The sequence below is a fragment of the Chrysochloris asiatica genome, unplaced genomic scaffold, assembly GCF_000296735.1.
Source record: "Chrysochloris asiatica unplaced genomic scaffold, ChrAsi1.0 scaffold00090, whole genome shotgun sequence".
NCBI lineage: Eukaryota > Metazoa > Chordata > Mammalia > Afrosoricida > Chrysochloridae > Chrysochloris > Chrysochloris asiatica.
In genome coordinates, this window is record NW_006408608.1 from 11,780,938 (window position 1) to 11,799,789 (window position 18,852).

At 39.1% G+C, this 18,852-nt stretch overlaps 1 protein-coding gene across 1 annotated transcript in view; it reads right to left on the reverse strand.

Annotated features, from left to right (window-relative positions):
* Positions 1-18,852, reverse strand: part of KIF1B (kinesin family member 1B) — a 196,135-nt gene that overhangs the window by 50,227 nt on the left and 127,056 nt on the right. The window contains exons 21-22 of the mRNA XM_006866398.1: positions 4,943-5,036; positions 3,835-3,983 (exon numbers count right to left, since the gene is read on the reverse strand). Of these exons, the coding sequence (XP_006866460.1) occupies positions 3,835-3,983; positions 4,943-5,036 (243 nt within the window). The remainder of the gene's footprint in view (positions 1-3,834; positions 3,984-4,942; positions 5,037-18,852) is intronic.

Consider the following 18,852-nt stretch of genomic DNA (forward strand, 5'->3'; position numbering starts at 1 on the left):
TTACCCTCATTTTACAGAACTAGGGTATTAAGACAGCTTACCCTCATTTTACAGAACTAGCGTATTAAGCCCTAGAGGAGATCGAGAATTTGCGGTGCTCCTACTTTCTATACAGTTTTGCCTCCAGTTGTGCTTTCAGTATTCAAGAGACTGTTCCAAAAGAATGAATCTACAACTTTTGTGAAACTTTAATAATTATACAAAAAAGATAACATGAATTGCCTTTTAGCAAGTCTGCACACGATCCTTTGGAGCCCTGGTGGCATAATTGGTAGGGGCTCAACTGCAAAACTGGCTCTCAAAAGGTCTGAGAATCTGTTTCCATAAAGACTACAGCCTAGGAAACCCTATGGGAGATTTTTACTCTGTCCTACAGTGTTGCTATGATTTTGGAATTCACTCAATGGTACAAGGTCAGCAGTTCAAACCCACCAACTGCTCCTTGGAAACCCTATACAGGGTCACTGTGAGTCAGAATCGATTTGATGGCACTTAACAATGGCACACAACAACAGCAGGCACATCTTTTTATTGCTTATCAAACTCATATTTGTAGATGAGGGAAAAGGCTATGTACAAGGGTAAGTCACATAGTATTGCTATAAAATCATGTTGCTCTTTTAGGTGCCTTCCAGTTGGTTCTGACTCATAGCTGCCCTGTGCACAACAGAACAAAACACTGCCTGATTCTGCGCCATTCTCACAACTGTTATTAGGCTTGAGCCCATTTCTTCTGCCATGATGTCAATCCATCTCATTTGGGGTCTTCCTCTTTTTTGCTGATTCCTCCACTTTGCCAAGTGTAATGTCCTTTCCCAGGGACTGGTCTTTCTTGATAATATGTTTGAAGTATGAGAGACGAAGTTTTGTCATCCTGGCTTCTAAGGAACATTCTGGCTGTACTTTTTCCACAAACAGATTTGTTTGTTCTTTGGCAGTCCATGATACTTTCAATATTCATCTCCAACACTATAACTCAAATGCATCAATTCTTCTACAGTTTTCCTTATTCAGCGTCCAACTTTCACATGCATATGAAGCAAATAAAAATATCATGGTACCTTAGTCCTCAAACACTTTAAAGAGGTCTTGTGAAGCAGATTTACCTAGTGCAACATGTCATTTGATTTCTTGACTACTGTTTCCGTAACTGTTGATTCTGAATCCAAGCAAAACGAAGTCTCTGATAGCATCAATCTTTTCTTCATTTATCATTATGTTATTTACTGGTCTAGTGGTGAGGATTTTTGTTTTCGTTACATTGAGGGGCAAGCTATACTGAAGATTATGGTGTTTGATCTTTGTCAGTAAGTATTTTAAGTCTGCTTTGCTTTTAGCAAGGCTGTTATCATCTGCATATCACATGTTGTTAATGAGTCTTCCTTCAATCCTGATGCCATGTTTTTCTTTATATAATCCAGTTTCTCATATTATTTGCTCAGTGTACAGACTAAGTATAATGAAAGAATGCACCACTAGTGTACACTTTCCCTGATTCTAAACTATTCACTATACTCTTGTTCTGTTACAAAATCATAGAAACCTTTATTAAACAAAAATATCAAAATGTAAAACTATTGTTTTTCGACACATCCTCATCTAGGTCTAAACACTTCTGAAACCAGTGTTTCCATTGGCCTCCTTCAGGTAAACGGCACTACCCATTTTCTTGGTGTGCAGGTCCAGAAGAAGCACTTGACAACAAATTCAGTCTGAACCCAAGGTAGGCAGTTCCAACTTAGCAGTTGCTCCTCAGAAACCCTATACAGGGTCACTATGAGTTGGAATTTACTCCATGGCACTTATCCATAACAACAAACATTTCTCCCAAAGAATTCTGCAACCTTCAATTTATACCACATCAAAATGGCAGTTTTGGCATCCTTGATTGTGTTCCTTTTTAAATGTTCTTGGAGTTTGGGAAACAAAAAGAAGTCTAGAGGGGCAACATCAGGGCTGTAAGGTGGATGGAGTAAGGTTTCCCAAAAAAATTTTCCTAAGACAGCCCTTGCTATCCTCAAGAATGATCGGATGCATTGTCATGATAGAAAAAATTTCCTTGGTATAATTTTCCTGTTTTCTCACCCTACAACTTTCCCATTTTCTCACCAATGTGGTTTTTTATTTTCTCAAAATTTTTTCCTAACAAGCCTCATGATCATCCTGTGTCCTTGGAGAAAATCTATCAAGATTACCCCCTTTGGAAAGCCCCCCATAACAGCTGCCATAACCTTCTAAGCTGACCTCTCTGCTTTGAATTTAACTGGCTCAGCAGATCCCCACGGGAAGTGACTGTGTAGATCCAAGAGTCATTGCTATGAGTCACTCTATAAAATTATCTTCATTACCTTTGATCTTGATTAAAAGACTGATTTAAAAATCAGCAATTTGAGTTAGCTGATCTTAATATATTTGGCACCCATCAAGCTGAAAGCTTGCTGAGGCCAAGATGTTCACTTAAAACTGAAAATGCCAAAACATGTTGGATCCCAACTTCAGTAGTGATTGTATCAATGGTAATTCTAGGGTCTTCTTCCATCAGTTTCTGGACTTTAGGGGCAGTTTCTTCATCCATCAAAGTTGAGAATCTTCACCCTTTTGGCTCAGTTTTGTTATCTTCCCAACCTTCCTTAAAATGCTTGCTCCATCTAAAAAACTTTAATGTGGGGCAGCACTGCCATGAGAACTTGTTGCAAATTTCAATGATTCAGGAAGATGTCCACTTGAGTTCTGCTAAAAATTTGTCATTAGCCCTGACTTCAAAATTGTTTTTTTACATGGCACTCTAATGTGACTTGGACAAGTGTATTACTGAGAGAACGTGTTTGCAGTCATCTACTAATTGCACAGACATGCTTGTTGTTGTTGTTAAATGCCATCGAGGCGGTTCCGACCCATAGCGACCCTGTACAGGGTTTCCGAGGCTGTAAATCTTTATGGAAGCAGAAAGCCTCATCTTTCTCCCGCGGAGCTTAACATGTTTTATCTGGAATAAACTGGTGTTTATATGAACTGGATTCTTAGTAGCAGTACTTTTTGACTTACCCTTGTATGTCAAATAACGGCATATACACCCACACTTTACTTATTGACATTGTTAGGTTTTAAAACACCAGGTTGTTATACAAAATTGGTGTTATTCAGGAATAGGGGGCTATGCATTTTAGCACTGGTGTCCCCCACTTTCATTGCTCACCACTCATTGGGCTGTCCGACAACAATGGAGGCAACAGGGCTTGGGGGTTATGGTGGTCATGCATTGTCACTACCCACTGCATCCCAGTGCCCACCTTGGTTGGGGAGCCTGTTTGTTTCCCATCTGTCCATTTTCCCACAACCCCGTGTGGCCCCTTTCCCTCTCCACCCATTCCAGCCTTCCCAGCACCTTGAGATAAACGTAGCTTCCCTAGCCAGTGTACAAGCACATACAGTCCTGCTGTCACCTTGCACACTCCTTGGTGAGACTGAGACATTATGGGTGAATGAATGGGAGAAGAAACTGTCCCCAAGTCTATTAGCCACTGTCACCTGTGTGCCTGCTTGTCACTAGGGCCTCCAGTGTACCATTTGGTGTGGCTTGTGAAGGGCACCCTGGGCCTAGCCATTGCCCTGCATGGGGCTAAGACCATTGTAGGTACAGCCTGAGAATTTTTTCAAAGTTGTCATAACTGTGAAATGTTGGCTAATGAGAGAGTCAGTGAGGAGTAGGTGTAATGAACCTGTTTCACAGAATAATGAAGCTGAGTTCACCCAAGGGAGAAGCTTGTCTGCCATGAACACACATCCGGCTCAGCTTCACTTCTACATTGTCTGTATTTTCACTAGCCTTCATACCTTTTTCTTCAATTCCACACTGATGGCATTGGCCTCCTTCAGGTAAACGGCATTACCCCAGAGTAAGTCCCTTAATGAAGTAAACTGGTGAGACTTCCATTTCCGGAAGGCCCATTGAGCCAACTCAAATTCATGCTGTGTCCAAGGAACTGAAAGAGCAAAAGAAGTACATTTAATGGTGACTTCCTAATTACATAGGAAATACATCATTCCTTTACCTTCTCTGCCTAATCAAGTTAAAGTATTTTCCAGTTTTACCCCATGCAGCAGTTTTTATTATTTTTTTAGAGCATACTAAATTCTTTTGACATTATGAAAAAAATTTAGTATGCATGAAAACTTAAGAAAAATACCTTAAAAAATGAAAAATTCATTTAAAAACAGTACATTAAAGAAATAAATTTTACTTTCATTTAGAACATTTTATTTCTAATATGTGGCCTGCAATAAAGAAAACACCCCTGGTATGCTGAATGACTTCATATTTTTTTTTCTTTCTAGTAAAAGGGATAAAGAGACTAAAGGAAAGGGTCATATTTCACTTAAGATATTTAATAATAAATATTTTTATTTTAAATTATTGTGAAGCCTTTGAATGTCAGAGAGTCTAAGTGGAAGTAGGATGAATGTTCAATTCTATATTATATGACAGTAAATAACAATGAAAACCCTAAATCAGCTAATAAAGTCTGGGAAACTTAAGGCATGCAGGCGTGACTAAACAATTATGATTAGAAATCTGCTAGAAAGTACACTGAAGTAGCCCAAAGTCTTAGTTGGGAAACTCCTGACATAAAACCAAACTCAGAAAATAAAACAGATTATCTTAACAAAGATTAAACTCTGAATTTCACATGCATGGTAATATGTGCAGTATAAAGGAATAGCCCAAAAGATTTCTAATAGTGCTTAAAAGGATGAGGCTTGTGAAGGTAAGAGTATCATCAACTTCAGTGTCACCTCACAGAACAGAGTCTACATTCTCAGCATTGAGTATCTTTTAAATAATCTTTATACTGGCTCAATAAAGTACCAATAAACCCAGGCCTGATCACAAAGAACTAAGATAATCATACAGATCTAAAAGGAATACACAGGAAAATGTCACCTTCTTCCTCCTCTTCTTCCTCTTCAGTTGTTTCTGCAGCTAGGGATCTCGTCTCAACCTGCTTCTGCAAGGCCTGCAATTTACTCTCATAATCCTGAAGGAAGAGAAAGGAGATAACATGTAGGAGAGACAGGAAATAAGAGGGCGAGAAAGACAGAAATGAGAAGAACATTGGAAGAAGTAAAGAGAGCGTGGGGCTGAGAGGAAAGACAGAGTTGCAAAACTGTAATCAAAGGATAGAAAGAGAGAAATGCTCCAGGGAAACCCACAAAGCACATAAAACTGTCCAGTGAGAAAATGCTAAAAAAATTTAACAGCAGTTTCTCTCTTTTTATTTCCTCAAAGATTCAAGTGTTCTTTATTGGGAGCTGGGGTAGCAGAAAGGGGAATTTTGAGGAAAAAAACACCACAAACATGTCCGTGTCCCTTAAATGTTACAGCATACATAAGCAATAGCTTACATATCAAGGTATTTTAAGAGAAAAACAATACTGGCAAAGATCAAGGTCACCAGTATCACCAACAGTCCCAATTATCTAACGGCTTAGATGAGAATAATTAGAAGTTTGCATATTAGAGCTCCTAATGGGTGAAAATTCTTAGTTTTGCAGCTATGAGATGAGTTTAGCTTTCAGGTAACTGAAAACTCACCATACTATGAGGAAGCTTCAAAAAGTTCATGGAAAAATTCCATTATCTTCCCCTGCCCCCAATTATCTTTTAATTCTATGTTTCTATTACTGTTGAGGATAAAATCTAAAGTTTTTTTTCTGCCTGTGAATAATTACAGCCAAACAGAGCTTACTTCCTTGTGCCTAGGATTAAGGGTTCCTATGCCAATTTTTCTTGAAAACCTCATATATACCTGACAGCTGAACTGCCTGAATTAGAAGCAGAGTATATTTAAAAGTGGGTTTGGGGTCACTTCCCCAACCAATCCTGGTAGGAGCATTCCTGGACATACCCTTTAATGGTCTCTGGCTGTGATGTCACACCCTGAGAGCCTCAGAGACTGTAAACTTTCCAAACTGCAGTAGTCTTTTCCTTGCTTTCTGTAAGACCAGTATGCGGATGAGAGAATAGGACACAACGTTGCCTTCAAGTGCGGTTGTGGAATAAGATTCCTTTGTTCCCTGTGCCCTATAAAAGGCAACCATGTGGAGGTGGAACTTTGGAAACTTAGGATATCTAGGATTTCCCTCATCTAGGTGATATATGTATATTTTTTGTTTTTGCTTACTCCTGTTTAAGACTTAGTAAAGAGTCTCTATTATATATAGAGTCCTGGTGTGGTGCTGTGGGTTAATGCGCTGGACTGCAAAGTCAGTTTGAACCACAAGGATGGCGCTCCTCAGAAACCCTATACAGGGTCACTATGAGTCGGTACTCACTTAAGGCACTTCAAATATATATACATATATTTGAAGATGGGGTCGGTCTATTTTATCCCCTATGTTGTTGTTGTTGTTAGGTGCCGTTGAGTTGGTTCCGACCTATAATAACCCTATACAGGGTTTCCAAGGAGCGGCTGGTGAGCTTGAACTGCTAACCTTGAGGTTCAAACCACCCTTGCAGTCAAGTGCATTAACCCACAGTGTCACACCAGGAGTCCTGTAGCATTACATTATTCAAGAAAGATATCTTATTTTAAAACATCATCCACAAAAGGACAAAAACGGTTCTTGGAATACTGATAAACATATGGTAAATAAATAAATATATAGTATATCTGTGGTATTAGATTTTTATGGTGGGGTAAGATTAGGAAAAAATGTCTGAATGGGCTCCCAGGGTTGATAATAAAAGCAAATTGGAAAAACACTAATCTAAGTTCATGGAATTCAAGATATTTCACTGCCATGTACTCAATTATGAGAAGTTGAGTAAGAAAAAAAGTAAGTAAATAGAAAACTAAAGAACTTTCTTAAAATAGAGGGGAAATGAAAGAATAATTTTAAAACTGTCCAAAGCTCAGATACATCTTTAAAAAGAAAAAGATTTGAGACATTTTCCAGATTGAATGGTCTAAATATGTTTCCAATTTAGCTGTATTTTCATTTCTATTTAAATACGTGTAATTTACAAAGGAGAGAAAAAAAACTTAATATCTATAACTTAAAATAATGTAGAGATGAATACATCTTAATATATTGGGATAATTTCTTAATGTATTTGATGTGATAACGTATGTAAAAAGTTGATGAGCCAGATTTACTGTTCTATGCTTTCTCTTAGGGCAAACCTCAACATGTTCTGATAGAAGCATCTTTAGGTGAATTTTAATGAAAACAAAACAAGTAGGAATAAGAAAAGATCTTCACAAAATGAAATCCAAAACCACAGCATATGCTTATTAGCATTTTAAAAGATATTGCCTGCGTTTCCTGCTTTCTTTGGTTCCTCAGGAGTGACCCAAATACAGGCTGTCATGAGACAGAGGGTTGAGGTATGACCATGTATTCTATTTTCTAGCAGAGCTCTCCAAATCACAACTCAAACATTCCATGCATTAACAAGCACCACTGAAAGCCTCTGGAGCAAACTCTATCACAAAAGGAGCTCCTGAAGGCATTGCTGGGAAGGATGCAAATACTCTCTAAGGCTTTGGTCCCTTAAGCGCACAAAGGAAGCTTTATCTTTGTAGAGGAGCTGGCAGTGACCATGAGCAAATACAAAAGTGACACTGCTTTATTGAATCTCTATAAACACTTTTTAGGAGAGTTATGTGCTGTGACAAAGATAAAACAACAACAAAACTAGTAGGTAAAAGATGGATTTTGGTCTTGGCAACTGCTCTTCCCAGCTTTATAACCCTGGGAAAGTTAAATTTGCTCTAAACCTCAATTTTTGTCATCTTTAGAATGAAGATTTTATTTAAATATTTCATTTGCTAACCTCACAGGACTAATGGAAAGATCAAATGATGAACCATTTAAGGACATATGACTGTAAAGGTAGTAGTTTTGGAACAAAAATGGGGGAGTAGTTAAACTTACAGTCCAGATACAAAGGACCCTAGGACTTCAAGGGAGAAGAACACAAGCAGTGTGGGACCCTATCTAGAGAAACAGAGACACCAGGATGGAGGCAGAGATGAGGGAGCAGCTGAGGTCTCTAGATTCATGGAAAGATAAAAGCTGTGTGCTGGCAGCTAGGAGGCAGGCTTGCAGAATGTGCCCTTTGGTTGTTTAAATTATTATATAGTCCTGAGAGTTTTTGTGTACATCCCCCCAAAAAACAAAACAAAACACCACAGAGAGGGAATGGAAGCAAATACTGTTGAATGATGGTGCACGGAAGAGACTGTAATCATTGCAATGAAACGATGGTGTAAAGTCGATGTTCTCCCATGTAAACTATCACTCAGTTCACACACACACACACAAACAAAAGATAGAGTTGAATATAAAAACAAAACACATATGAAAGTTCTTTTACAAGGCAAACACTATTAAAATAGCATGTAATGTCTAAGAAGTTTTATTTTTTAAGCATATCTACTTCCCAGACTGTGGTTTCTGTGTGCTATTCCCCATTAGAAGGAACCAGGACTCTTCGGGAAAATGTCTGATTTCGGGTTTGGAGCAAGGGTAGTATAAGGTGAGCTTGGAATACTTAGTGCCAGAAACCAAGGAAGTGTTCAAAGGCAGATGGGATTACTTTAAACGGACAAAGGCTCAATAAATTAGAATATAATTTATTGAGTATTAATCACCATATTGTAACCCTCAGTGCTGTAATGGAATGAGGCAAGGATTACCAAGTGTTAAAACAACTGAAAGATGAATGTGAAACAGAATATTCATACAATCTCCACGTGGATACCCCCATTAAATTACCAATTAATAAGAAGGGGAAATGGTATCTTTACAATGGTAAAATCTGAGAAACATCACATTCACCTTAAGATTATTAATAATAGGACAATGGATGTTTTGTATCTATTTAAGTGATACAGTGGGAAGCATGTCATCTTTGCAGTATTCTTGTCAAAAAAAAATCCACTTGACCTAAATCTAACCTTCAGTAAACAATCAGACAAACACAAAATGTGGCCTGTTGTTGTTGCTGTTGTTATGTGCCATCGAGTCGGTGTCATGAATGATGAAAGAGAACAGCAAAACCAAATACAATACATATGTATATGTGTATATGTATACACACACACAGTTTGATTGGATTAACACACACACACACATGGCTCTGATATTCTTATTTTTGAGGCAATTAGGGAAACCTGAAAACTGTGTAGTACATAATATTGAATTAGTACTAATTTTTTTGGATAGGATAATGATATTAATATCCTATATCTTAGGAGGTACAGACATTAGTACTTAGGAGTACACAATCATGTTTGCATTTAACTTTCAAATGATTCGGAAATCCTGGTGTAGCACTGTAGGATAAGCACTAGACTGCTAACTGCAAGGTTGGCAGTTCAAACCTGCTAGTCACTCCTCAGAAACCCTGTACAGGGATGCTATCAATTGGAACTGACTCCACAACACATAACCACAACATACAAAGATTCACTACACTATTTCTTTTTCAGCTACTTTGTAAGTTTAAACTGTTTTAAAATACAAAGTTGGAGGAAAAGGCTATTTTTCTACAAAGCTTAAAGACAGTCCTGGATATGTCATATACTAGTTATGATGAGCTACACTTATGACTACTTTCTTGTTTGTACATCTAGTAGTATAAACTGCAAATAACATTGCAGCATGAAATTTGCTGACACTCTGATTCTCAGATGTTCAATATTATGATTTGCTATTTTAAAAAAACTGCTATACAGTAGGCAATAATGAAAAAAACAAAACAAAAAAAGAGGCATTAGACTTATGTCAGCACTGACTTCCAATGACGTTGTCGGAATGGAACCCCATGGTTAAGCTGGAGGCTTCCTGTACATTGTATGAGATAATTATAGCAAAAAGAAAATGACTATTGGTTTACCTAGACGTGGGAGAAAATGTCCTATTTTATCTTAAGGATTTCCTTAACAATAGGTATATAGATACAGGGTGGTCAAACTACCAACAAAAATAAAATCACAAAGGTTTTGGTGTTCTTTGTTGTTGTTAAGTGCCATCAAGTCAGTACCGACTAATGAAAGAGCCCATATAGGTTTTCCAAGTAGCAACTGGTATTGAAACGCCAACATTTTGGTTAGCAGTCCAGTGCTTATCCTACAGCGCCACATCAGGACTCCTTTTAGTGGCAGTAAAATTGACAGAAAGACTTTTCACAACCCTAAACACCTAGAACCATGGCTCGGTCTGTCTATTTGTTGTACTATGGTGGCTTGTGTATCGCTGTGATGCTGGAAGCTATGCACCGTTGCAGGCATTTTAAATACTAGTAGAGTACACAAATGATGGGCAAGTTTCCGCTGAGCTTCCAGACAAGAAGGAAGAAATGGACAACTGCTGAATGTTTTGTTGTTGATGTTGTTGTTAGGTGCTATCAACTTGGTACCGACCCATAGCAAGCCTATGTACAACAGAACAAAACACTGCTTGGTCATGTACCAGTCTCACAATCACTGCTCTGCCTGAGCCCACTGCTGCTGCCACTGTGCCAATCCATCTTGTTGGGGGTCTTCCTCTTATTTTCCAACCCTCCAGTTTAACAAACATGATATCCTTCTCCAGGGACTGGAGTATGAGAGGCAAAGTCCGAAGTATGAGAGACCAAGTCTGGCCATACTGGCTTCCAAGGAGCGTTCTGGCTGTACTTCTTCCAACACTGATCTGTTTTATTCTACTGGCAGTCCATGGTACTTTTAATAGTCTCAAATGCATCAATTCTTCTATGGTTTTCCTTAGTCACTGTTCAACTTTCACATGCATATGAGGTCAGTGAAAATACCCTGGCCTTGGATCAGGTGCACCTTAGTCCTCAAACTGACATCTGCTCAGCATATTTGCCTAATGCAATACATTGTTTGAATTCTTGAGATCTACTTCCAAGATTGCTGATTGTCGATCTGAGCGAAATGAAGTCTTTGACAACTTCAATCTTTTCTCTATTTATATGTTGTTATTGTTGTTAAGTGCCGTCGAGTTGATTTTGAACCATAGCGGCCCTGTATAGGGTTTCCAAGGAGCAGCTGGTGTGTTTGAACCACCGACCTTGTAGTTCAAACAACTTTGCAGTCTGATGCATTAGCCCATAGCGCCACACCAGGACTCCCTCTATTTATATAGATACTGTTTATTGGTCCAGTGGTTAAGATTTTCGTTTTCTTTACACTGAAGTGCAACCCATACCAAAGGCTGTGGTCTTTGATCTTCATTGTTGTTGTTTTTATGTGCCGTGGAGTCATTCCGACTCATAGCGACCCTGCACAGGGTTTCCGAGGCTGTTAATCTTTACGGGAGCAGAACGCCTCATCTTTCTCCAGCGGAGCAGCTGGTAGTTTCGAACTGCTGAACTTGCGGCTTGCAGTCCGATTTGTAAACACTACGCAACCAGAGTTCCCTCATTAGTCAGTATTTTAAGTCCTCTTCACTTTCAGCAAGCAAGGTTGTATCGTCTGCATATCGCAGGTTGTCAATGAGTCTTCCTCTAATCCTGATGTCACATTTTTTTTTTTCATATAATCCAGCTTCTTAGATTATGTGTTCAGCATACAGACTGAATAAGTATGGTGAAAGAATATAACCCTGGCACAAACCTTTCCTAATTTTAAAACCATTCGTGTTCTGCTGTTCTGTTTGAACAACTGCCTCTTGATCTATGTACAGGTTCCTCAAGAGCACAATTAAGTATTCCAAAACACTCAATCTTCCCAATGTTATCCATAGCTTGTCATGATCCACACAACTGAAAGCCTCTGCACAGTCAATAAAGCACAGGTAACATCTTTTGGGGATCCATCTGATGTCAGCAATTATATCCCTTGTTCCATATCCTTGTCTGAATTCGGCTTGAGCCTCTGGAATGGGCACAAATATGGATCTCTTGCAGTCAGTTGGACTAGGTAGTTGTCTTCCTGGCATAGATGAGTGAGAACCTCCAGTGCTGCATCAGTTTCTTGAAGGATTTCAATTTGTATTCCATCAATTCCCAGTACCGTTTTGTTTGTCAATGCCTTCAGTGTACCTTGGACTTCTTCCTTCAGTATCTTGATCATATGCTACCTCTTGAAATGTTTGCACATTGACTATTTCTTTCTGACTGTTTAGCCACTGAAAACCTTATGAATAGCAGCAGAATACTGTCAGATAGCACCAAAATATTGAATGTTGAAATATAATGAATAGCACTAGAATACTGTCAGACAGGAGTCCTGGCATGATGCACTGCGGGATTTGAACTGCAAGGTCATGGTTCAAGCTCACCAGCTGCTCCTCGGAAACCCTAAACAGGGTCTCCATGGGTTGGGACTGACTTGATAGTACTTAACAACAAATTGTCAGATATAGTGCCAAAAGATGAGTCCCTAGGTTGGAAGGCACTCAAATACAACCAGGGAATGCTGCTTCCTCAAAGTAGAGGTGACTGTGGTGACAAATGGATTAAAGCTTTTGAGACCTTTAATTTGCTGACGAGGCACAACTCAAATTGAGTAGAAACAGCTGTAAACATCCATTAATAATTGGAACATAGAATATATGAAGTATGAGTCTATGAAGGTTGAAAGCTGTGAAGAATCAAATGGAATGCATAAAGATCAATATCCTAAGCATTAGTGACATGAAATGGACTGGTATTGGCCATTTTGAATCTGACAATCATATGATTTACTATGCCAGGAACGACACATTTAGGAGGGATGGGTTCACATTCATCATCAAAAAAGAACATTTCAAGATCTACCTTGAAGTATAATGTAGTCTGTGATAGGAAAACACCCACATACCTATAAAGAAGACCAGCTAATAACAGTATAAGTCAAATTTACACACCAAGCTCTAGAACCAGTGATGATGAAATTAAAGAATTCCATCACTTCTTCTGTCTAAAACTGATCATATATGCAATCAAGATACATGAATAATTACTGGTGATTGGAATGCACAGCTTGGAAGCAAAGAGAAGGGTCAGTCTTTGGAAAAAATGACCTTGGTAATAGAAATGATACTGGAAATCACATGATAAAAATTTGAAAGACCAATGACTTACTCATTGCAAATACTTTTTAAAAATAACATAAAAGATAGCTATATACATGAACCTCATCAGATGGAATTCAAAGAAATCAAACTGACTATATCTGTCAGAAGGGATGGTGGAAAAACTGCCTATCATCAGTCAAAACCAAGCAAGGGGAAGATTATCGAATAGCCCATCAATTCATATGTAAATTCAGGCTGAAAATGAAGAAAATTAAAACAAATCCACAAGAGCCAAAATATGACCTTGAACATTTATATCCCATTTGAATTTAGAAATCATCTCAAGAACAGATTTGATTCATTAGACACTAATGACCAAAGACCAGAATAGTTGTGGGATGATATCAAGAACATCATACAGGAAGAAAGCAAGAAATCATTAAGACGGCAAGAAAAAAGGAAAATATCAAAATGGATGTCAAAAGAGACCCTGAAACTTGCTCTCCAGTGTAGAGATGCTAAAAGCAAATGGAAGAAATGAGGAGGTAAAATAGCTGAATAGAAAACGTTAAAGGGCAGCTCAAGAAGACAAAATATTAAAATGAAATGTTCAAATATCTGGAATTAGAAAACCAAGACAGTAGAACATATTCAGCATTTTTCAAGCTGAAAGAACCGAAGAAAAAATTCAAGCCTTGATTTGCAATATTGAAAGACTCTATGGGCTAAATTCTGAATGATACAGAAAGTGTCAACAGTAGATGAAAGGAATATAGAGTCACTGTACCCCGCCCCCCCCAAATGTGCAACCATTTCAAGAGACAGCATATGATCAAGAGTTAATGGTATTGAAAGAAGAATGGAATAAGTCCAAGGTAGACTGAAGGCATTGGCAAAGTACAAGGCTCTGGAAATTTACGTAATACAAACTGAAATCCTTCACCAAACTAATGCAGCACTGGAGGCACTAACTCATCTAGGCCAAGAAATCTGGAAGACAACTGATTGGAAGAGATCCATATTTGTGCCCATTCCAAAGAGAGGTGACCCAATGGAATGGGAAATGATTGAATAATATTATTAATACCACAAGCAAGTAAAATTTTGTGAAAGATATTTTTTAAATGACCACAACAGTACATTGACAGGGAGCTGCAAGAGGTTCAAGTTGGATTCAGATGAGGACGTGGAACAGGGATATTATTGCTGATATGATCTAGCTGAAAGCAGAGAACAACAGAAATATGTCTGCCTGTGCTTCACTGACCATGCAAAAGCTTTTGACTGTGTGAATCATGACAATCTGTGGACAACATTGCAGAGAATGTGTATTCCATTACACTTAATTATGCTCATGAAGAACCTGTATGTACACCAAGAGGCAGTTTGAACAGAACAAGAGGACATTGCACGGTTTAAAATCAGGAAAGGTATGTGCCAGGGTTGTATTCTTTCATCATACTTATTCAATTTGTATGCTGAGCAAGTAACTTAAGAAGCTTGAGTATACGCAGAAGAACATAGCATCAAGATTGGAGGAAGACTCATTAGCAACTTGCAATATGCAGATGATACAACCTTGCTTGCTGACAGTGAAGAAGCCTTTAGTATGGATTGCACCTCAATGTAAAGAAACCAAAAATTCTTACCACTGCATCAGTAAATAATATCATGATAAACGGAGAAAAGGTTGAACTTGTTAGAGGCTTCATTCTGCTCAGATCCACTATCACATTCATGGAAACAGCAGTCAAGAAATCAAATGACATACTACACTAGATAAATCTGCTGCACAAGACCTCTAAGACCTCTAAGACCTCTTTAAAGTGTTCAAGAGCAAAGATGTCACTTGAGGACTAAGGTGTGCCTGACCCAAGCCATGGTATTTTCAATCACCTCATATGCATGTGAAAGTTGCACAATGAAGAAGGAAGACAGTTGGAGAACTGTTGCATTGAGTTATGGTGTTGGAGAATATTAAATGTACCATGGATGGCTAGAACAATCAATCTGTGTTGGAAGAAGTACAGCCAGAATGCTCCTTAGAAGCCAGGATAGTGAGACTTCATCTCTTATACTTTGGACACATTATCAGGAGGGATTTGTTCCTGGAGAAGGATATCATGTTTGGTAAAGTGGAGGGGTGGAGAAAAAAAGAAAGACTTCTAATGAGATGGACTGGCACAGTGGCAGCAACAATGAGCTCCAGCTTAGTAATGATTGTGAGGATGGCGCTGGGCAGTGTTTCATTTGTGCATGTGGTCACTATGAGTCAGAACAAACTTGTTGGCACCTAACAAAAATAATATACCTAGAAAATTTAATTGCATTTTGATTATAGTCAAACATCTATTTGCATTGTTGTTGTTTAGTGCCATAGAGTTGGTTCCGACTCATAGCAACTCTGTGTAGGGTTTCTGAAGAGTAGTTGAGGGGTTTGAACTGTCAACCTGAGGGTTGCAGTCCAGTGCTGATCCTACAGTGACACACTAATAGTAGTCCAAAAATCAACATCATTTCCTCCATTGACTCCCTTCTCCCAAAACAGGCTGCTCATGAACTTGCAACAACGACAACTTGTATGTCTCCAGAAGAGCTCAAAGTGTTGAATTTTCCTACAATAAGTGGATAAAGAAAATCAGATACTATTATTATTATTATTATTCTATTCATTTTATGATGAAATTAAGTTTTCTGTGAAAATTCAGATAATCATGGAAAGCACAAGAAAAATAATGTATTAATCCAGCTGTTTTATCTTTATTAAAAGTCTTGATTAGTTCAAAGTATACCCCATACTTATAAAGGCATAGCATTTACCAGTCCCTCCTTTTAGAATGCTCTCTCTCACCCACTTACCTTTGTTCTTAAAGTTTACCTGGTGCCAGGAATTATGCTTAATGCTTAAGGATTATCTCAACTTTCCAATAACCCTACAAAGATGGTACTATTGTTATTCTCAATATAAAAAGGGAGAAAAGAAATGAAGTGACTTTCCAGAAATCACAGAGCCAACAAATGATGGAAAGAGGTTTTCAGCCCAGACAGCTGAACTAAATCATTTTTCATTCATTCATTCCACAAATACTTTTTACCTCCTACTAAGTGCTGGATGCTGGGGTACAGTAGTCAGTAAGACAAAGTTCCCATTGGAAAGGAAGAGAGATATGCAGTAAACAAATGAACACAGGAGACACTATGACTTTAGTAGAAAGACCTACTATGAAGAAAGAGAAAGAAATATAGGTTTAAAGGTGAATGGGGAGAAAAAAAGGCATGGGAGAGAGACTTTAAGGTAAGACGGGCAGGGAAAAACCTCTCTGGAGAAATATTATTTAATCAGAAACCTGAGCAAAACAAACTAGTTTTTCTTTGGTGGTGGTGGTGGTGTAATGCAAAGGCCTTGAGAAGAAAAGAAGCCTGGCGTGTTTAAGGAAAAGCAAGGCAGCCTGCATGCAAGAAGTGGAGAAGCAAGGAAAACAGTAGGGAGTGCAGCTGAGAGACAGGAGTTAGCGATGCTATGGATTTGTTTCTGTGGGAAGTCATTGGAGGGTTTAGAGGTAGGGAGCAATATGGAGTAATGTAAGATTTTAAAAACCATTCACTGTGGAGAAGAGCTGAAGCGGCAAGGAGTGCCATTATAGGTGGTGGCAGCAATATTTCAAAAGTAAGGGGTGGCCTACATCAGGTGTCAGCAGCAAAAGTGGAGAGTGGGACGTGTTTTGCAGGCAGAGGAAAAGGGACCTACTTAAGATCTGACGTGAGAAAAAAGGAGCAAACTAAAGAGGACTCAGATTTTTGGCTTGAGCAATTAGATCGTGGTGTTACTTAGTAAGATGGAGAAGTCAGGGAAAACAAAGTGGGAGGGGATGCAGAATTAAGAATCAAAGTTTAGACATTTTGAATACGAGATGCCTATAAGATGCCAAGTAGGGTATCAGGTAACAGTTGTATGTCTGTGTCTAGTGCTTCGAACAGAGGCCCAGGCTAGGCAATGATTTGCAGACAGACGCATATACAGACTAGATCTGGCTCCCATGCTTAATTGTTGTGCATTTCTGGGAAAGTTACTAATTTCTTTGTGCCTCACTATCCTTATATGTAGAACGGGAACAATAATACCTGACAAAAGAGGGACGTTAGGAGGATTTAATGAGTTGTAGGTAAAAGGCTTATCGGTACACAGTAACTTCTTACTACAGGAGTTCATCAGTATCAAAATGGAAGGTAAAACCCCATAACTGTATGAGATCCCCTAGGGGAACGATTACTGATAGAGAAGCAGTCCAAGGTCTGGGATCATGGGAGACCACGAAGGAGCAGCCAGAGAGGTAAGAGGAAAATCAGAAAAGCATGGTGTCACGGGAGCCAGGAGAACTAAGTGCTTCTACAAGTAAAGCATAGGAAACTGTCAGATGTCACTGTAGATTTAGTAAGATGGGATTGAGAAACCACCACTGGATTTGTCACCATGAAGATCTTTGGTGACCTTGATAATAGTGGCTTCAGTGGCAAGGTGGGAGCAAAAGTCTGACTAGAGTGGGTTTAAACAAGAGAGACAAATAAAAAAGACTGACTGGAAGATGAAGGCGAGAGGCCATACACATAAGGCTTGTAGGCGATGGTCAGAAGTCTGGATTTTTAAGTGCACTAGGAGTCCTGCGGAGTCCTGGTGTGGCGCTGTAGGTTAATGCGCCAGACTGCAAAGCTATCTGAACTGCAAGGTCGGCATTTCAAACTTACCAGCTGCTCCTTAGAAACCCTATACAGGGTCACTACGGGCTGGAATCGACTCAATGGCACTTAACAACAACAGGATTCCTGGTATGGTGCTGTGGGTTAATGCGCTAGACTGGAAAGTCAGTTTGAACCACAAGGTCAGCTGTTCAAGCTCACCAGCCACTCCTCAGAAACTCTACACAGGGTCGCTATGGGTCAGAATCAACTTGATGGTACTTAACAACAACAAGGAAGCCACTAGAGGCCACTGATGTGATGTGACTTCTGTTGCTCTGTGGACAGTGGATTACAGGGACCAAGAACAGAAGTGAAGAGTTCTGTAGTATCCTAGCTGAGAGGTGATGGTGCTACAATGAGACCACCTCCAAGGATGTGATATTTTAAGTAATATGTGATATTTAAGTAATATGGTTAGGCTGTTTTTCACATTAAAGGCTAATATTATCCTTCCTCTTTTAACGGCAAATTATAACAAGCTGGCAATAGTCGGAAGGAAGATAGCCACGCCCAACGACAATGCAGTTTTTGTCAATGGCTAAGAGGAGCCCTGGTGGCACAGTGGTCAAGTGGTTGACTACGAACCAAAGGGTTGGCAGTTTGAACCCACCACCAGCTGCTCCACAGGAGAAAGCAGCGACAGTCTATATTCATGAAGATTTACAGCCTTGGAGAGCTTAAGAGGACAGTTTTCCTCTATCCTACAGGGTCACTATGAATGTGAATTCGACTCTACAGCAACGGGTTTGGTTTGGTTTTAGTTCTCAACTTGCTCCTCACCATCAGGCAGCCCTGTGTGGCCACAGCCTCTAAGCTTATCCTTCCAAGGGCCTCAAAAACCTATTCTTAGCCCCAAACAGCTCTCTTTCCCCTTAACCTCTCATTCCTCTCATGGTTTTTTAATACTTTACTTTTCAAGCATGATGCAAGCAATTAACTGTCAACAACCTGTGGGTTGTACACAGTTTGTCTGCCCACAAACTCGTTTGTTGGCTCTACCCCTGAATCAAGCAGCTATCCTAGTTACTGCCTCTCTCCTCTTTCTGGATCTGAGTTTGGAAAAGCATCCTCTCTCATTTGGTTAAGATACCAACTTTCCAGTTG